We start from the raw sequence: 21,695 nt of genomic DNA on the forward strand, positions 1-21,695 counted from the left end.
TCTGTGCGCCACATCATGTATTCCGCATTCCAGTTTTCATGCAAAACGCGAAAAGAAGAAAGAAGAGCAAATGATGTTACGTGAACAGACTGATCGGTTCATGAGGATCGATATATCATGAAGGGTCCGTAGGGAACAAGGAGGGAATGAGGAAATATAAATTTTATGGTCAAGAAATGTTCCCTAACGTGTACCCCACCGTCTCCATGTACCAGCTTAAAGTGCATGTAACTTCCCTCCTGTACCAGCTATGAAGACGCAATTACATTTGCGTCCAACGTTAACATGTCCTCTTTCAGACCCACCCTGAACGGGTTGAATATTCCGTTTCTAAGTATGCCTTGCCAACGTCTTTTTGTGGTGTACTTTACACGTTTTCCAGCCCAGGCGAAGTAGGCCCTGAATTCTGCCATCGAGCCATTTCCTGCCTTCAGACTCTGAAATGCCTCAGCCTGGGCCTGCCTCTGTACCCGTGACCTCTGCCTTACTCCCTGCGCGGCTCACGGCGCTTAGCTCAGCCTGTTGCCTGCCAAGACTGTATTCAACCTTCGAATTATCTGTTCCGCTCCTCAAAAATACATTCCTGCCTACTAGTTTAAGTAAACATCCTTCCAGCTGCAGAGCAAAGGGCCCGGCCTCACTGTCTCCGTCCGAGTAATTCATAGTCTCTGTTACCATGGTAGGCCCATGCCCCCTCGCATCTCATGCAGACACCGAGACACCGAGACGCTTATACACGCACTCACAGTCAGTATAGAATAGCCTCTGTTCGAGAGACCTTTTCCTTCCAGATAATATGGTTCCCAAACATCAGATATCAGATATGATATAGGTACAAGTTGATCTGACATGCCAGACTTCTGTCTTTTCCGCTAGAGTAAATGTCAAGTCCCCTGCACCCTCCAACTTTACGTCAATCACACGTCATGCAGCTGCGCGCGCATCCAGATCTCAGATTTCTGCTGACATTGCAAGATTCTGTTTTGTATCCACCCCTTTTGTGAAACTTACATGTGACGTTTCTAGCACACTCCTCTATGTTCACGCCTAGTTTACGCCTTCTGATTACGTATTGCTAACACGTGTGTATCCTTATCTTGTTTCTCTCAGCTGTTACGCCTTCTGCATTGACTTCTATTGTGTATATTAAGTATACAAGTAATGTAATGTCAATAAAGTATGCTCTATCCCTTCCTGCACCCCAGTGGTGTCAGGAACCCGATATCCGGTACCAGAACCATTCCTTTTTAAGGAATAAAACCCCTAAGAACTCTAACACCACGGACTCTGCGTCTTTCTTTCCGATTGAGTTATTTTTGTTTAAGTACTTACCTGCATAGAAATTAGGACGGTAAATCAAATATTTACCACACTCAGCCCAAACAACATACACACCAAGAAAGCCAGATGGTTTACCTCTTAACTTCGAGAGTCCAGACGCACATGCCGCTGCCTCGAAAAAGCCTGTAGAAACTCCAAATCCACAGAAGCCCACAACTACTTCAGAGCCACCACCAACTCATCCGAAATATGAGAAAAACAGCAATCAAAGACAGAATCTTCACATGCGCACAACAACAAAGAACTCTTCAGCATCATCAAGGAGTTGGCCCAACCCACCAGTGAGTCTACAGACATCCCTCCCTCACAAGACCTCTGCGACAAACTCAGCACCTTCTTCCACCACAAAATCAAGAACCTATACGACAACTTTGACGAAGACAGCCAATACACTGAACCCTCACCAACCACCCCTGACACCCTGAAGCCAACGACTGACAGCTAGACAGCCCTCACCACAGAAGACACACTGAAGACGATTAAGTCAATCCACTTCGGGGCCCCCACAGACCCCTGCCCCCACCACATCAACAGAGCCGCCCACACCATCACACCAATACTTCTCAAAACCATCAACCGCTCCCAAGTGAATGCCTACTTCCCCAATGACTGGAAGCACGCAGAGATCAACCCCCTCCTGATGAAACCCTTGGTGGACCCCCCCGAACTCAAAAACTACAAACCCATCTCCCTGCTCCCGTTCCCAGCGAAAGTCATCGAGAAAGTCATCAACAGCCATCTGGCCACCTTCATCGAAGAACACAACATCCTTGACTCCTCCCAATCCGGTTTCACAAAAAACCATAGCACAGACACCACCCTCCTTGCTGCAACAAATGACATCCGCTCCCTTCTGGACAGAGGAGAGACGGTAGCTCTCAGCGGCCTTCGACACAGTCTCTCACCGCACCCTAACATGCAGACTTCATGACGCATGGATCCGGGACAAGACACTCAACTGGATCCAATCTTTCCTCTACAGCAGAACGCAGCGGGTCAGACTCCCTCCTTTCCTCTTTGACCCTACACCAACCCCACACTGTTCAATGTCTACATGGCTCCTCTTGCCCCCATTGTCAGAACCCACAGACTCAACATTGTTTCATACGCAGACGGCATCCAACTCATCCTCTCTCTCCAACGAACCCAACGCAGCCAAGCACAACTTTTAAGAAGGCATGGAAGCCGTCACCAAATGGATGAAAAGCAGCTGCCTACAACTAAACACCAACAAAACAGAAGTACTCGTCATGGGCCCACACCTGATGCCTGGAACGACACCTGGTGGCCCTTGGAAGCCCACCCTCCCCCACGGACCACGCACGCAACCTGGGAATCATCCTGGACTCCGAACTCAAAATGGGCCACCAGATCAACTCCATCGCATCCTCCTGTTACCACACCCTCTGCCTCCTACGCAAGACCCTCAAATGGATCACCCTCGAACACAGAAAGACCGTCACACGTCCTCGTCACCAGAAGACTTGACTATGGCAACGCACTCTATGCTGGAATCAACAAAAACCTCACCCGCAAGCTACAAAACATCCAGAACGCCGCCGCAAGACTGGTCCTCAACCTGCCAAGACACTGCCACATCTTCCAGCATCTGCGCACACTCCACTGGCTCCCCATCGAAGCTGGAGTCACCTTCAAGATGCTAACCCACGCTCACAAGGCCCTCCACGACACCGGACCAGCATTACTGAACAGCCGACTCCAATTCCACGCACCCCAAAGGACCCTAGCCCAGCTCTCCTACGCCGAGGTCCCCCGCACCAGAAAGACCAGATCGGGAGGCCGTTCCTTCCTCGCGGCCAGAGCCTGGAACGACCTTCGCTCCACCTCAGACTGACAACATCGCTCCCCATCTTCACAAGAAACCTCAATACCTGGCTCTTCAACAGACCCCCCTCCTTGATGGACTGGAACCTGCCCCTCCCCTCCTCACCAGCGCCTTAAGACCCTTAAGGGTGAGTAGTCGCGCTCAACAAACCTATGATTGATGATATGCGTGGCACATAACAGGGCTGCTCCAGGAAGCGGGTCTCTTTCTAGTTATCTCACTTTCTGACAGTCACTGACACTAATGTGTCTACCTGATAATTCTCGCCTCGGTGCCTATTCTAATCATAGAGTCTCACTCTGCAACTCTGGGCAATAGCTTGCTTAATCTCCACAACGGCCCCCACAACGCTAAGGATGCCTGGCCTCCACCTTGGGGGCAGCGTTAGAAGTGGGCGGGGACGGAAGGGCACGGCGTGCCCTTACTTCTCAAAATTATGTTAGTCCGTTCCCCTACTTCTTAGTTTTGAAAGAGCGTACCGGGGACTGTAAAATTGCCATACTTTAAAGTACACCTTGTTTTCTTTTTCACGCATGAGTGGTGCAACGTGAATATTCAGAAGGCCTCTGCACTGCGCCCGACCTCCTTCCCTTCCCCGCTGGGTCTAATGGGCCTGCAAAGTGAGACTGAAAGGGCCATCAGTGTAGCATAGTGCGAAAACGGCTACTCTGATGGCCCTGCGGCTGCTGTGAGCCCGTGGTCACGGATCTATGACAGAATTTCGACTACAAAAATATCGACCTACAAGAATATCGAGTCAACAATATCGGGGGCAAAAATATCGACATCCTATCTACAACATGGTAAGTACAAAAATATCGAAAAAATAATATCGTTCTAAAAAATATCGATGTTAAAAATATCGATTTTTTTTTAATATATATAAATGTAAAAGTAAGTATATAACACTAATAAATAAAATATACATATTTAAAAGTATCTAATAATGTTTAAAATTAATAAATAAAACATATATATTAATAATACATTAATTAAATATATACAGTAAAGATATAATATATATGTACTGAACAATAAGTATTAATAACTAATTTACTAATTTCTAAATTAATGAAATATATTCTAATTTACTAATACATGTACAAACATAAAACAATAACATACATAAAATGTAAGTAATATAAAAAATAAAATAAACATGTGATATTTTAACAATTAATTATTTAAAGCGTTTGATAGCATAGGGATAAAATTACTATTCCCACTCCAGAGAGTGCAACAGTCGAGAAAACTGACCCTGAACCCAAAAACAACCCCTTTACCCACGAACTGAAAACTGACCCTGAACCCTAAAAATACCCCTTTACCCAAAAACTGAAAACTGACCCTGAACCCTAAAAATACCCCTTTACCCAAAAACTGAAAACTGACCCTGAACCCTAAAAATACCCCTTTACCCAAAAACTGAAACTGACCCTGAACCCTAAAAATACCCCTTTACCCAAGAACTGAAAACTGACCCTGAACCCTAAAAATACCCCTTTCCCCATGAACTGAAAACTGACCCTGAACCCTAAAAATACCCCTTTACCCATGAACTGAAAACTGACCCTGAACCCTAAAAATACCCCTTTACCCATGAACTGAAAACTGACCCTGAACCCTAAAAATACCCCTTTACCCAAAAACTGAAAACTGACCCTGAACCCTAAAAATACCCCTTTACCCATGAACTGAAAACTGACCCTGAACACTAAAAATACCCCTTTACCCATGAACTGAAAACTGACCCAGAACCCTAAAAATACCCCTTTACCCAAAAACAGAAAACTGACCCTGAACCCTAAAAATACCCCTTTACCCATGAACTGAAAACTGACCCTGAACCCTAAAAATACCCCTTTACCCAAAAACTGAAAACTGACCCTGAACCCTAAAAATACCCCTTTACCCAAAAACTGAAAACTGCCCCTAAACACTCAAAATACCCCTTTAACCAAAAACCCAAAAATGACCCTGAACCCTAAAAATACTCCTTAACCCAAAGTTAAATAATATTATTTAATTAGCAATTAATAATTAATTAACAATAACAATAAAGAAAATATATTAGCACATAAGCTGTAATTAATATAATTTAATAATTAATATCATTTTTCCCCAATTAATTAATTATCAGTAACTAAAAATTATATATATAAATAAATTAATCTAATAATGTAATTAACTAACTAATATTATTTAATTACCAATTAATTACTAATTTAAAATATGTACCAAATTATATTAATTAATTAACTAATTAATATTAATTATTTGCCAATTAATTAGTTATAAATATTTAAAAACATATATTAATTAATTAATTATTATTAAATTACTCCCCACCCTATTCCCCTATAAACCCACATCCCGCTACAGAAAATATATATCAATTAATCAATTAATTATTTCCCAATTAATCAATATTAATTAGCAAATAATTATAATTAATTAATTAATCCTACTAATTATTAATCAATTTACCATAATTAAATTACTTCCCACCCTATTCCCCTATAAACCCACAACCCGCTCCGGTACTAAAACATCAAATTTCCTTATAAATTTCTATATTATTATAGAAAATGTATACACATATAATAGTAATTATTTTAAATACTTAAATTAAACATATAACACATACATAATAAAAAACTATAAAATAATACAAATATCGATATTAGTGTCATCGAAATTATTAACATCGATATATATGCTATCGATATTACTAACTTCGATATTACTTACATCGATATTAAGTATTTCGATATTACTTACCTTGGGTCGATATTCTGTCCTACGATATTCTTGCCTTCGATATTATGCTCCTTCGATATTTCAGACTCGATATTATGGTAGGTCGATATTTCCAACTCGATATTTTGACTGTCTACCCGTGATCACACCTCATTTGTGAGGACGCTGCCAGCAAATTTACATGCCAATTTAAAGCTGCTATTAGTTGGGTTTTGTGGCAGTGATATTCACAGTGTTTACCTGCTGAAGCAACGTTCATCAATGCCTACCAGACTGTTTCCCGGCAATCTCGGCCCGGAGGTGCACCGGGGCCGTTCTCACGCCACTTCTAGTTCTGTTGACAGTTGTCCTCCCCATACAGGCCCCGGTGTAACACACACCATTCCAAAGATGTTTGAGAAACCCAAGGGCAAGAGTGGTTTTGCACCCATAACCAAACGAGTAAGCTCATATTTGGAAGCAGTATTTACACCACCTCCTGACCCATGTGCACATGATTTGGCAGATTTAATAATTGCATGTACTAACAGATTCCCCCCCCTGCAAAGCCCCATTGATAATGACGCAGACAAATCTTTTCCAACTCAAGCAATGACAGCCCCGGCGTTTGACCCCAGTATTTAGGAGTCTGTTAGTGATTTAAGAAAATATTCCAATGTTCTGAAGTCTATGATTGGTGACCTTATGGGGATGATGAAGGGCAGGAGCAGTGATGGGGCAGGAGCAGTGATGGGGCAGGAGAGGCGACAGGGCAGGAGAGGAGACGTGGAAGGAGAGGCAATAGGGCAGGAGAGGTGACCGGGCACAAGAAGTGACGGGCAGGTGACATGACAGGCAGGTGATGTGACGGGCAGGTGAGGTGATGGGCAGGAGAGGTGACGGGGCAGGAGAGGTGACGGGGCAGGAGAGGTGACGGGGCTTGAGCTAGAGCAGTAACAGGGTGTGAGCGGTGAAAGGACAGCAGCGGTGAAAGGACAGGAGAAGTGAACGGGGCAAGAGCAGTGAACGGGGCAGCAGAAATGAACGGGGCAGCAGAAATGAACGGGGCAGGAGCAGTGAACGGGGCAGGAGCAGTAAACGGGGCAGGAGCAGTAAACGGGGCAGGAGCAGTGAACGGGGCAGGAGCAGTGATAGGGCAGGAGCAGCGACAGGGCAGGAGAAGCAACAGGGCAGGAGAGGAGACGTGGAAGGAGAGGCAACAGGGCAGGAGAGGTGACCGGGCACAAGAAGTGACGGGCAGGTGACATGACAGGCAGGTGATGTGACGGGCAGGTGATGTGACAGGCAGGTGAGGTGATGGGCAGGAGAGGTGACGGGGCAGGAGAGGTGACGGGGCAGGAGAGGTGACGGGGCAGGAGAGGTGATGGGCAGGAGAGGTGACGGGGCAGGAGCAGTGAACAGGACAGGAGCAGTGAACAGGACAGGAGCAGTGAACAGGACAGGAGCAGTGAACGGGGCAGGAGCAGTGAACAGGGCAGGAGCGGTGAGCGGGGTAGGAGCGGTGACCAGGGCAGGAGCGGTGAGCGGGGCAGGAGCGGTGAACAGGGCAGGAGCGGTGAACAGGGCAGAAGAGGTGACGGGGCATGAGCTAGAGCAGTAACCGGGTGTGAGCGGTGAAAGGACAGCAGCGGTGAAAGGACAGGAGAAGTGAACGGGGCAGGAGCAGTGAACGGGGTAGCAGAAATGAACGGGGCAGCAGAAATGAACGGGGCAGGAGAGTGAGCGGGGCAGGAGCAGTAAACGGGGCAGGAGCAGTGAACGGGGCAGGAGCAGTGATAGGGCAGGAGCAGCGACAGGGCAGGAGAAGTGACAGGGCAGGAGAGGAGACGTGGAAGGAGAGGCAACAGGGCAGGAGAGGTGACCGGGCACAAAAAGTGACGGGCAGGTGACATGACAGGCAGGTGATGGGATGGGCAGGTGATGGGATGGGCAGGAGAGGTGACGGGGCAGGAGAGGTGACGGGGCAGAAGAGGTGACGGGGCAGGAGAGGTGACGGGCAGGAGAGGTGACGGGGCAGGAGAGGTGACGGGGCAGGAGAGGTGACGGGGCAGAAGAGGTGACGGGGCATGAGCTAGAGCAGTAACCGGGTGTGAGCGGTGAAAAGACAGGAGCGGAGAAAGAACAGGAGCAATGAAAGGACAGGAGCAGTGAACGAGGCAGGAGCAGTGAACGAGGCAGGAGGTGCGAACGGGGCAGGAGCAGCAAACGGGACAGGAGCAGTGAAGGCGGCAGGAGCAGTGTCGGAGCAGGAGCAGTGATGGGGCAGGAGAGGCGACAGGGCAGGAGAGGAGACGTGGAAGGAGAGGCAATAGGGCAGGAGAGGTGACTGGGCAGGTGACATGACAGGCAGGTGACATGACAGGCAGGTGACATGATGGGCAGGAGAGGTGATGGGCAGGTGAGGTGACGGGGCAGGAGAGGTGACGGGGCAGGAGAGGTGACGGGGCAGGAGAGGTGACGGGGCAGGAGAGGTGACGAGGCAGGAGAGGTGACGGGGCATGAGCTAGAGCAGTAACCGGATGTGAGCGGTGAAAGGACAGGAGCGGTGAAAGGACAGGAGCGGTGAACGGGGCAGGAGCAGTGAACGGGGCAGGAGCAGTGAACGGGGCAGGAGCAGTGAGCAGGGCAGGAGCAGTGATGGGGCAGGAGAGGTGACAGGGCAGGAGAGGAGACGTGGAAGGAGAGGCAACAGGGCAGGAGAGGTGACCGGGCACAAGAAGTGACAGGCAGGTGACATGACAGGCAGGGGATGTGACGGGCAGGTGAGGTGATGGGCAGGAGAGGTGACAGGGCAGGAGAGGTGACAGGGCAGGAGAGGTGACGGGGCAGGAGAGGTGACGGGGCAGGAGAGGTGACGGGGCAGGAGAGGTGACGGGGCAGGAGAGGTGATGGGCAGGAGAGGTGACGGGGCAGGAGAGGTGACGGGCAGGAGAGGTGATGGGGCAGGAGCAGTGAACAGGACAGGAGCAGTGAACAGGACAGGAGCAGTGAACAGGACAGGAGCAGTGAACGGGGCAGGAGTGGTGAGCGGGGCAGGAGCGGTGAGCGGGGCAGGAGCGGTGAACAGGGCAGGAGCGGTGAGCGGGGCAGGAGCGGTGAACAGGGCAGGAGCAGTGACGGGCAGGAGAAGTGACGGGCCAGTAGAAGTGACGGGCCAGGAGAAGGGAGGGGTCGGGGGAATTGACGAAGCAGGAGTGTTGATTGAGCATGAGCAGTAGTACTGACTGGACAGGAGCAGTGAAAGGGCAGGAGTAGGCGTTTCCCAGGGCGACTAGAAGGGTAGGGGTCCAGTTTAGTTTGGGGGGACCGGTTTTGTACACGTGCAAGAGTTTTAAAAACACTGCAAAGTTATTTGTATATTCAGCAGGTTTCGGTCAACAATACAAGTGCCAAGATAACTTTGGTGATCCGTGTACCTGCTGGAGGGAGATGGGAGCATGTTTTGTCTAGTGGCTGTTTTACTCATCTAAGGTAGCGCAGAGGGGTAATATGCCTGCTGCAAAGAACATGTACCATGCATATCAAAGAGCAATATGTTATGTGTATAGTTCAGTGGGTACTGCTTTGTGTTCACTTCCCGAATGAAAGGACACTTAAATACATATGGCCTGGCAGTTCGGGTGGACTGTTCACATTGGGCGCAGGATCAAGACTGATTTGCATATGGCTGGGTCCAAACTGGAATGGCATGGTGAGCAAAAAACGATGGATTTAAGCCCCGATCTCTGAACTGGGGTGAATGTATGACCTTGTTCTGCATTCTGTCCATCAATTGTTCTTTTTGCATTTGTCACCCCGAGTGGAACAGGTATGCTCAGACATGAGTCCTGTGCTCTCCATGCCAATGGAATCAAGCTATCCTGGCTGATGAGGGCTGAAAGCCTGAAACCGGTCCTAGGATGCTTGTTTCCAGTCCAGGGAGGACCTGGCCTGGCAGTTCGGGCTACACTGTTCTCATTGGGCACAGGATCAAGACTGATTTGCATATGGCTGGGTCCAAACTGGAATCGCATGTGAGCAAATAAACAATGGATTTAGGCCCATCTCTCTGCACTGGGGTGAATGTATGATATTGCTCTGCATTCTGTCCACCAGTTGTTCTTTTTACTATATTATGATTGAGCAGCCAGCTGGCTGACATGAATATGAAGGGGCCTTTGAGGTTTCTGTGAGTCTAGATTCTCCTGAAGAGTCCCTTTCTCTTCTGAGCCCTGCTTAACACATGTGTATACGTTCATCAATGCCTACCAGACTGTTTCCCGGCAATCTCGGCCCGGAGGTGCACCGGGGCCGTTCTCACGCCACTTCTAGTTCTGTTGACAGTTGTCCTCCCCATACAGGCCCCGGTGTAACACACACCATTCCAAAGATGTTTGAGAAACCCAAGGGCAAGAGTGGTTTTGCACCCATAACCAAACGAGTAAGCTCATATTTGGAAGCAGTATTTACACCACCTCCTGACCCATGTGCACATGATTTGGCAGATTTAATAATTGCATGTACTAACAGATTCGCCCCCCTGCAAAGCCCCATTGATAATGACGCAGACAAATCTTTTCCAACTCAAGCAATGACAGCCCCGGCGTTTGACCCCAGTATTTAGCAGTCTGTTAGTGATTTAAGAAAATATTCCAATGTTCTGAAGTCTATGATTGGTGACCTTATGGGGATGATGAAGGGCAGGAGCAGTGATGGGGCAGGAGCAGTGATGGGGCAGGAGCAGTGATGGGGCAGGAGAGGTGACAGGGCAGGAGAGGAGACGTGGAAGGAGAGGCAATAGGGCAGGAGAGGTGACCGGGCACAAGAAGTGACGGGCAGGTGACATGACAGGCAGGTGATGTGACGGGCAGGTGAGGTGATGGGCAGGAGAGGTGACGGGGCAGGAGAGGTGACGGGGCAGGAGAGGTGACGGGGCTTGAGCTAGAGCAGTAACAGGGTGTGAGCGGTGAAAGGACAGCAGCGGTGAAAGGACAGGAGAAGTGAACGGGGCAAGAGCAGTGAACGGGGCAGCAGAAATGAACGGGGTAGCAGAAATGAACGGGGCAGGAGCAGTGAACGGGGCAGGAGCAGTAAACGGGGCAGGAGCAGTAAACGGGGCAGGAGCAGTGAACGGGGCAGGAGCAGTGATAGGGCAGGAGCAGCGACAGGGCAGGAGAAGCAACAGGGCAGGAGAGGAGACGTGAAAGGAGAGGCAACAGGGCAGGAGAGGTGACCGGGCACAAGAAGTGACGGGCAGGTGACATGACAGGCAGGTGATGTGACGGGCAGGTGATGTGACGGGCAGGTGAGGTGATGGGCAGGAGAGGTGACGGGGCAGGAGAGGTGACGGGGCAGGAGAGGTGACGGGGCAGGAGAGGTGACGGGGCAGGAGAGGTGACGGGGCAGGAGAGGTGATGGGCAGGAGAGGTGACGGGGCAGGAGCAGTGAACAGGACAGGAGCAGTGAACAGGACAGGAGCAGTGAACAGGACAGGAGCAGTGAACGGGGCAGGAGCAGTGAACAGGGCAGGAGCGGTGAGCGGGGTAGGAGCGGTGAACAGGGCAGGAGCGGTGAGCGGGGCAGGAGCGGTGAACAGGGCAGGAGCGGTGAACAGGGCAGAAGAGGTGACGGGGCATGAGCTAGAGCAGTAACCGGGTGTGAGCGGTGAAAGGACAGCAGCGGTGAAAGGACAGGAGAAGTGAACGGGGCAGGAGCAGTGAACGGGGTAGCAGAAATGAACGGGGCAGCAGAAATGAACGGGGCAGGAGAGTGAACGGGGCAGGAGCAGTAAACGGGGCAGGAGCAGTGAACGGGGCAGGAGCAGTGATATGGCAGGAGCAGCGACAGGCCAGGAGAAGTGACAGGGCAGGAGAGGAGACGTGGAAGGAGAGGCAACAGGGCAGGAGAGGTGACCGGGCACAAGAAGGGACGGGCAGGTGACATGACAGGCAGGTGATGGGATGGGCAGGTGAGGTGATGGGCAGGAGAGGTGACGGGGCAGGAGAGGTGACGGGGCAGGAGAGGTGACGGGGCAGAAGAGGTGACGGGGCAGGAGAGGTGACGGGCAGGAGAGGTGACGGGGCAGGAGAGGTGACGGGGCAGGAGAGGTGTCGGGGCAGAAGAGGTGACGGGGCATGAGCTAGAGCAGTAACCGGGTGTGAGCGGTGAAAAGACAGGAGCGGAGAAAGGACAGGAGCAATGAAAGGACAGGAGCAGTGAACGAGGCAGGAGCAGTGAACAAGGCAGGAGGTGCGAACGGGGCAGGAGCAGCAAACGGGGCAGGAGCAGTGAAGGCGGCAGGAGCAGTGTCGGAGCAGGAGCAGTGATGGGGCAGGAGAGGCGACAGGGCAGGAGAGGAGACGTGGAAGGAGAGGCAATAGGGCAGGAGAGGTGACTGGGCAGGTGACATGACAGGCAGGTGACATGACAGGCAGGTGACATGACAGGCAGGTGACATGATGGGCAGGAGAGGTGATGGGCAGGTGAGGTGACGGGGCAGGAGAGGTGACGGGGCAGGAGAGGTGACGGGGCAGGAGAGGTGACGGGGCAGGAGAGGTGACGAGGCAGGAGAGGTGACGGGGCATGAGCTAGAGCAGTAACCGGATGTGAGCGGTGAAAGGACAGGAGCCGTGAAAGGACAGGAGCGGTGAACGGGGCAGGAGCAGTGAACGGGGCAGGAGCAGTGAACGGGGCAGGAGCAGTGAACAGGGCAGGAGCAGTGATGGGGCAGGAGAGGTGACAGGGCAGGAGAGGAGACGTGGAAGGAGAGGCAACAGGGCAGGAGAGGTGACCGGCCACAAGAAGTGACAGGCAGGTGACATGACAGGCAGGGGATGTGACGGGCAGGTGAGGTGATGGGCAGGAGAGGTGACAGGGCAGGAGAGGTGACAGGGCAGGAGAGGTGACGGGGCAGGAGAGGTGACGGGGCAGGAGAGGTGACGGGGCAGGAGAGGTGACGGGGCAGGAGAGGTGATGGGCAGGAGAGGTGACGGGGCAGGAGAGGTGACGGGCAGGAGAGGTGATGGGGCAGGAGCAGTGAACAGGACAGGAGCAGTGAACAGGACAGGAGCAGTGAACGGGGCAGGAGCGGTGAGCGGGGCAGGAGCGGTGAGCGGGGCAGGAGCGGTGAACAGGGCAGGAGCGGTGAGCGGGGCAGGAGCGGTGAACAGGGCAGGAGCAGTGACGGGCAGGAGAAGTGACGGGCCAGTAGAAGTGACGGGCCAGGAGAAGGGAGGGATCGGGGGAATTGACGAAGCAGGAGTGTTGATCGAGCATGAGCAGTAGTACTGACTGGACTGGAGCAGTGAAAGGGCAGGAGTAGGCGTTTCCCAGGGCGACTAGAAGGGTAGGGGGCCAGTTTAGTTTGGGGGGACCGGTTTTGTACAAGTGCAAGAGTTTTAAAAACACTGCAAAGTTATTTGTATATTCAGCAGGTTTCGGTCAACAATACAAGTGCCAAGATAACTTTGGTGATCAATGTACCTGCTGGAGGGAGATGGGAGCGTGTTTTGTCTAGTGGCTATTTTACTCATCTAAGGTAGTGCAGAGGGGTAATATGCCTGCTGCAAAGAACATGTACCATGCATATCAAAGAGCAATATGTTATGTGTATAGTTCAGTGGGTACTGCTTTGTGTTCACTTCCCGAATGAAAGGACACTTAAATACATATGGCCTGGCAGTTCGGGCTGGACTGTTCACATTGGGCGCAGGATCAAGACTGATTTGCATATGGCTGGGTCCAAACTGGAATGGCATGGTGAGCAAAAAACGATGGATTTAAGCCCCGATCTCTGAACTGGGGTGAATGTATGACCTTGTTCTGCATTCTGTCCATCAATTGTTCTTTTTGCATTTGTCACCCCGAGTGGAACAGGTATGCTCAGACATGAGTCCTGTGCTCTCCATGCCAATGGAATCAAGCTATCCTGGCTGATGAGGGCTGAAAGCCTGAAACCGGTCCTAGGATGCTTGTTTCCAGTCCAGGGAGGACCTGGCCTGGCAGTTCGGGCTACACTGTTCTCATTGGGCACAGGATCAAGACTGATTTGCATATGGCTGGGTCCAAACTGGAATCGCATGTGAGCAAATAAACAATGGATTTAGGTCCATCTCACTGCACTGGGGTGAATGTATGATATTGCTCTGCATGCTGTCCACCAGTTGTTCTTTTTACTATATTATGATTGAGCAGCTGGCTGGCTGACATGAATATGAAGGAGCCTTTGAGGTTTCTGTGAGTCTAGATTCTCCTGAAGAGTCCCTTTCTCTTCTGAGCCCTGCTTAACACATGTGTATAGGAGGAGCCCTGCATTCATGACCTCAATGTTTGAGACAAAAAATAATCATGGATTTCTGAACAATGAGAGTAAAAGCATTAAGGTAACATGTTGTTCCTGCTTATATTTCACATGCTTTACATAAACCTATATTCCCTATGAGTGTTTGCTTTTTCCTGAATTAAACCTCAAATAAACATATCCATTTTTTTAATTAAATAACGTTATAAGCTGTAACTGGTCAGTGAAATGCTAAACGTACAAAAAATTGGTATGTTTTGCTATTTCTAGCCACACCCATGACTCCGCCCACTGATTCAATCTTCGGTTGTTCCCGCCCCCTGATTCTCCACCCACAGTTCCCCTACTTTTTTTTCCCACTTCGACCACTGCTTGGGGGTGCCCAGGAGTGGACGCCTCACAAGGAAAGCCAGGATGGGTTCCACAGCGGTATTCGTACAAGCGCCTTGAGACCCTTGCGGGTGAGTAGTACGCTATACAAGTATCAAATTACAATTTACAATTCTGTGATCTCACTCTCAGCCCTCCCAGGGACTAGTGTCTCTCTCAGCCTCTACCCAGAGAGTAGTGTCTCTCTTTCTGTAGTGATCTGGCTCTCTGTCCTCCTGGAGTGCTTGTGTCTCTCTGTCGTGATGTCACTATGTGTCTCCCCAGGGAGTAGTGGCTCTCTCTGTAGGGATCTCTCTCAGCCCTCCCAGGGAGTAGTGTCTCTCTCCGTAGGGATCTCTCTCAGCCCTCCCAGGGAGTAGTGTCTCTCTGTAGGGATCTCTCCATCAGTCTTCCTCTTGGAGTGGTGTCTTTCTGTGGTAATCTGTCTCAGCCTCTAACCAGGGCGTAGTCTCTCTCTCTCTCTCCATTGATGTCACTCTCTCAGCCCTCCCCAGGGAGTAGTGTCTCTATAGTAGTGTCTCTCTCTGCAGTGACGTCACTCTCCTCTCCTCCGTGAAGTGTCTCCCCCCGGGGCATGTGCAGCAGGCGCACGGACCCCCCCATCTTTGTTCGACTGAGTCTGGAATCCGGGTCAGTGAATGAGACTCTCGGACGGGAATCTGCCCAAGATCACGCACTGAGACAGGATGCAGGATCCAGAGGTGAGCCCCGCACCCCCCTCCGTAGCCTTCCTGTGCTAGTGTGCTGGGTGCCTGCTGCCCCCCACCCCCCTTCCGCGTTCCCATTCTGGGTGCCTGTCTATCCCGCCCTACCCCCACCTCCTGCTGCGCGTCCCTTCATGTGATTCAGTTTGTCTGTATAGCGCTTCTGCCGCCTCAGGGCCGTCGGAGCGCTACAATGGGAAGGAAGGGTCGGCGGTGTTAATAGGGCCGGGGCTTGAGGTAGGCTCCTGTCGGGGTTGAGTCCCAGCCGTCTTAGATGAGGTCATGTTCTTGTTGAAGGTGAAGGGGGGGTCCTCATGGGGAGGGGGGGGGGGCGGGCAGACTGAGGGGCTCTCGAGGGAGGGTTATCCCCAAAGCCAGTTGAAATAGAAAATGAAAAGTGCAGGTACTCTGTAGCAAAGGACCTGCTTGTTTCTGAGAAGTGCTGGTACTATCCATTTAAAGTTATTTTTTTATTATAAAAGTTTTATATAGCGCTGGCTCGACCCGTATCAGAGCGCTTTACATACACACAGTAAACAGCAGAAGGGCATTACATTACATAGCAGGCCGGTAGTAAGGAAGCAAACCAACCCAGCCTGGGAGATAAATATTCTGTGCAGCGGAGGGGGAGAGACCAAAAAAAGAAAAAGGTGAGAATGACATTGTCCGGTCCCCACAGTCCTTGAATGTCCAGAGAGAGAGGAGTCAACTCGGATATTGAGGTCAAGGTAAGTTGACGTTGGTCATGAAAGTATTTGTTGAGGAGATGGAGTTTCAGGTCCTTTTGAAACAGGAGAAGGAGGGGCTGCATCTGCGGACTCACAATTTTTACTACCTCATGTATTCTTGGTTGCTCACAATTATCACTTTACCGTATGTAACGTAACGAATGCCTCTGCAATCTGTTGCTCGTGTAACGTTCTCAGTTTGTATCTTTTCTGTTCCTATTGTGAAGCGCTCTGACACCTTCGGGTAAAGTCCGCGCTATATAAAATTGCATAAATAAATAAATAAAATACTCCAGGGAGAGCGTTCCACATCCTTGGAGCGTTGCCCGAGAACGATCGGTATTGGGTGGTTTTCTTTTTCACTTTTGGAGGAATAAGGAGGAGTGAGTTGGAGCTTCTCAGTGTTCTGGACTGACCTGCTCTTACCAGTTTGTAGTTCAGGTAGTTGGGGCCGGAGAGTGGAGGGTTTTGTGTGTGATGCAGGCCGGCTTGTAAATACACCTCCCTTCCATGGGAAGCCAGTTGAGGGAGTTGAGAGCTGGAGTGATGTGTTCAAATCTTTTAACTCCAGATACGAGTCGAGCGGACATGTTCAGCACTGCCCTTAGAGGAGCTAGGTGAGCTTTTGGAGTCCCTGTAAGGATGGCGTTCCCGTAGTCGAATTTAGAGAGAACTAGGGATTGGATTACTGTTTTGAGGTCAACGTGGGGTAGAAAAGGTTTCAATTTCTTGAGGTGTTTTAGAGCGAAAAGAGCACTTTTTGCAGTTTTTGATGTGGGCCTCCATTGATAAGGTCTTGTCAAGGGTGATGCCTAGAGACTTAACTGAGCCGGATAGAACGAGGGAGCAGTTTAGGGCAACCAGATTCTTGAGCCACTCTTGGATTGGGCGATGGTTACTTTTTGGAGAGAAAAGGATTAGTTTTGTTTTGTCAGGGTTGAGCTTTAAGTGGTTAATTGGAACCAAGTTTGGATCTCGGTTAGGGTGGTATTAAGGAGTAGAATGTCGCTGGGAGACTTGAAATAGATTTGGGTGTCGTCCGCGTAAAGGTGGTAATTCACTCCAGCTTTTTTCAATATGATTGTGAGGGGCTCCATGAAGAGATTAAAGAGGGGCGGGGAGAGGATCGAGCCTTGCGGACCCCAAGTGTGACTTTAGTTGGCTTTGAGAGACAGGAGTTAATTTTAATTTGTTGCAAGCGGTGTTGAAGGAAGGAGGTAAACCATTTTAGAACTGTGCCATTTATGCCGGAACGTTTCAACAGGGTCTCCAGAAGGGAAGTGAGTAATCCCCGGTGACCCCCCTAGTGTCCGCCAATGACCTCCCTGTGTCCCCTGGTGACCCCCCAGTGTCTGCCGGTGACCTCCTAGTGACCCCCGGTGACTCCCCTAGTGTCCGCCAATGACCTCCCAGTGTCCCCGGTGACCTCCCAGTGTCCCCCGGTGACCTCCCAGTGTTCCCGGTCACCTCCCAGTGTCCCCTGGTGACCTCCTAGTGTCCCCCGGTGACCTCCTAGTGTCCCCGGTGATCCCCCTAGTGTCCGCCGGTGACCTCCCAGTGTCCCCTGGTGACCTCCGAGTGTCCCACGGTGACCTCCGAGTGTCCCTCGGTGACCTCCCAGTGTCCCCCGGTGACCCCCAGTGTCCCCCGGTGACCTAGTGTCTGCCAGTGACCTCCTAGTGTTCCCCGGTGACCTCCTAGTGTCGCCCGGTGACCTCCCAGTGTCCCCCGGTGACCTCCCGGTGTCCTCCCAGTGTCCCCCGGTGTCCTCCCAGTGTCTCCCGGTGACCTCCAAGTGTCCTCCTAGTGTCCCCCGGTGACCTCCAGTGTCCCCCGGTGACCTCCTAGTGTCCGCCAGTGACCTCCCAGTGTCCCCCGGTGACCTCCCAGAGTCCCCCGGTGACCTCCCAGTGTCCCCCGGTGACCTCCCAGTGTCCCCCGGTGACCTCCCAGTGTCCCCCGGTGACCTCCCAGTGACCCCCGGTGACCTCCCAGTGTCCCCCAGTGAACTCCCAGTGTCCCCCGGTGACCTCAGTGACCTCCCAGTGTCCCCCGGTGACCTCCCAGTGTCCCCCAGTGACCCCTAGTTTCTCCCGGTGACCTCCCATTGTCCCCTGGTGACCTCCCATTGTCCCCCGGTGACCTCCCATTGTCCCCCGGTGACCTCCCAGTGTCCCCTGGTTACCGCCTAATGTCCTCCAGTGACCTCCTAGTGTCCCCCGGTGACCTCCCAGTGTCCTCTGGTGACCCCCTAGTGTCCACCGGTAACCCCCTAGTGTCCCTCAGTGACCCCGTAGTGTCCCCCGGTGACCCCCTAGTGTCCTCACGGTGACCTCCCAGTTTCCCCCGTTGATCTCCCAGTCTCCCCCGGTGACCTCCCAGAGTCCCCCGGTGACCTCCCAGAGTCCCCCGGTGACCTCCCAGAGTCCCCCGGTAACCTCCCAGAGTCCCCGATGTCCTCCGGTGACCTCCCAGTGTCCCCCGGTGACCTCCCAGTGTCCCCCGGTGACCTCCTAGTGTCCGCTAGTGGCCTGGTAGGGTCAGATGCGGCTCCTGGGTTCGCACTCTTTGGCTAGTATGGTCAGTTGGTCGGCTGGAAAAGTTACCCGCTGGACTAGTAGGAAGGCTAGTAAGGTAAACTAATAACCCTCAAGGGTCAATTAGGGATGTAGTACGGTGAGTAAGACATACGTAAAAAAGAACATTCACCAAAGCAGCATAGACCTAAGCCCACCTTGCTGGCCTTTAGGATCAACTAGTTTTTTTTTGTTGCATATTTATATAGCGCGAACTCGACCCGAAGGTATTGGAGCGCTTTACATGAGCACCGTATTTACATTACACATTCAGGCCTGGTGAGATTAAGTGATTTGCCCAGAATCACAGGATGTGGACGCGGCCCGAGGCTCGAACCCTGGTCTCCAGCACCAAAGCCGGCAGTCTAGCCTAAGGACCGAGGGTCAGTTGGGCAGCCAGTGGGTTTAAATGGAAAACTAGGGGAGGGACAGTGGGTAGTGAAGGAGGGTCACCGGGTTGGCTGGATAGTAAACTTACATAGTTGGCTTGCAAAGTCATACCTTCACATTGCATGCGCGCTTCAAGTCAAACAGTGACCGGTGAATACTGACCCACCGCTGTCCGCCCATCCTCCACCATATACGAGGAGGGGGTCGTTAATGCGCCGCAGTTCCACAAAGCACAAATGGCTTGTTGGCGAAAGATACGCCCTCCTGTTCCAAGGGAACGTCCCAGCCACTTGGAGGGTCACTGTTTTAAGTTGACGCATACATGAAATGACGTCAGTGTCTTCTAATGAATGTAATCGGTGGTGGATTATCACATTACCCACTTGGGTGAAAAGAATCCAGACCCACTTAAGTTTCCTCCCCCTCCCAGAAGATTAGGTATGTATAGCTCCTGATTAAGTGCCAGGTGATGGTCTCTCTACACAATTAAGACGTGAAACATGTCGACCACAGCTGCAGATCTATTACGTCTCAGTCTCTCACTCTAAGCCTCATTTACAATATATTGATTCACGGCAGCGCAGCACAGCTGGAATTCCTGCTGCGCTGCCGTGCGTCAAAAGAAAAGTACAGGAATGCGCCGTATCCACAAGATACCGCGCATTCCCGTTCTCCCCTGCACCGGCGCACAAACAGCAGCTGTGCGCCAACGCGGACACCAAGCGTCATGTTGCAAGGGTGAGTGCATTGCGGGGATGATTGTTTTTGTGCAGAAAGGAACACCTTCCTGCATAAAACAATAAATTATGGCATTTTCCTCTTTTTATAGAAAGAGGAAAAAACGAAGAGAAAGAAAAATATTTCTCCTTATTGTGCCACTCGGATTCCGACGCATCCCAGCGTTACAAAATGTTGTAAATCTGGAATGTGTCAGGTTCCGTGGATGTTGCGTGGGAACACCCACAGCTACACCCATAGAACGCCCGCAGCAAAAACCATGGAACGCCCCTTTCACGCAGAGTAATGCGTGAAAAGGTCCCATATTTGTAAGGCCATGGTGACTTTCCGTGGTCTTGTAAATATGTGTAAGCCCATTGGGCTGTTGGTGCGTCAGAAATAGTGACGTACCAACGGCGCAATGAGCTTGTAAATGAGGCCCTCGGTTTTTTACCTCGGCATAGAACTGGAACCTTATTAAATTGATAACCGGACGAGGTCTATAGTCGATCTTTAGCTCACATTTCTCCAATGTTCTTACACACTCTTACCCCCTGTCACCTACTTGTGATGAGAAGATCTCTGATAGAGTGCTCTCTCGTGGGGCCTGGTGGGCATTGCAGCGCCAGTCCAACGAGGCGTACGCCAATGATGAATAAATGCCACCTTAGAGCGGGTGAGGGCACTTGCTCATTTAAACGCATGCTCCTAATGACTACTTACAGACTCCACTGTGACTCTGCCATTGTCAGTGTGGAACAGTATACCCCCAGATAACGACACATAATCCATACACAACACAGGACCAGGATACCTGAACAGCTGCATACACTTTCACCAGACTTCTACACTCTGCCTCACTCTCACGCACACCCACTCCCTGCCTCCTCAAAACAAAACTGGAGGTCACTCATTCTTGTATATCACATCTAAGACATGGAACGACCTTCCTCAATACATCAAGTCGCCTTCTCACTTCTCGAGTCGGCAAGAAGCTGTAGCCCAAGCGCCTGGGTACCCTCTCTGGTGGTTACTGCGCTATACAAATCTATATAACACAGAGAGGCATTTTTCTTGCTAACCTTTCCACTGTACTTGACCCCTTGCCATAAGCCAGAATGGTGTTTATTTTGGCAGACAGGGGTATACAGTTTATCTTTTTACTTTTACTGTGAATGAATTAATCAATGAATGAGAACTTATAAAGCACTTGGCTACTGAAACGGAGTACGCCAGAAATGGAGACAGCCAAAGGTTACGTTGCTACATCATCCTTAGCATGGCACAGAGACTGCTCTTCAGTGCTTTGCATAAAGGGAGATGCTCTTCAAATTATGGGGTAGCAAATGTCATCCCTTGCAAGCCAGCACTGACAAAGAGTGGCCCTGTCAGGTTAGTAGATACTACAAGCTACTAACCTTCCGGAACAATCCAGCAGGGGTGATGTTAGATACTCACCTCCCTCATGCACAGATACCTAGCAGGACAGATAACCCAATCCCCTGTAAGTCTGTCCACAGGGAAAAAGGGATAGGGAGATAATAACAAACTCTTGTGAAAAGTACGAGAGGACCTCTCCTGCACGCCTGTCCTGCAAAAAATGCACAGGAATTTATATAGCGCAAATCACCAATCGGTTTCTAAGCGCTTGCTTAGGAAACCCGTCCTGGTATTCCCCTGTGAGATAACCCCGGCAGGGTATCCGCAAGGTGAAAGCCAGGCATCCCGCCGCTAGGGGCCGTTGTGGAGATTAAGCAAGCTATTGCCCAGAGTTGCAGAGTGTGAACCCGTGAATCGAGTAGGCACCGGAGCGAGAATTGTCGAGTCCATGGACATTTTAGGACTCAAGACCCCGCCGAGCCGGGAATTGAACCCTTGTCCCGGGCTGACCTCTGCTTCCAGGTTTGCCTCCTCTAACCAGTGAGCCACACTTCTCCACTGAATGGGCACACACCACAACAGAAG

At 51.0% G+C, this 21,695-nt stretch overlaps 1 protein-coding gene across 1 annotated transcript in view; it reads left to right on the forward strand.

Moving 5' to 3' along the window:
- Positions 1-21,695, forward strand: part of LOC147693179 (uncharacterized) — a 708,628-nt gene that overhangs the window by 609,368 nt on the left and 77,565 nt on the right. Inside the window, 1 exon segment of the mRNA XM_086939582.1 lies at positions 15,301-15,316. Coding sequence (XP_086795708.1) covers positions 15,301-15,316 — 16 coding nt within the window.

Source organism: Lissotriton vulgaris, chromosome 9 (genome assembly GCF_964263255.1).
Source record: "Lissotriton vulgaris chromosome 9, aLisVul1.2, whole genome shotgun sequence".
In the NCBI taxonomy this organism is placed as follows: Eukaryota; Metazoa; Chordata; class Amphibia; order Caudata; family Salamandridae; genus Lissotriton; species Lissotriton vulgaris.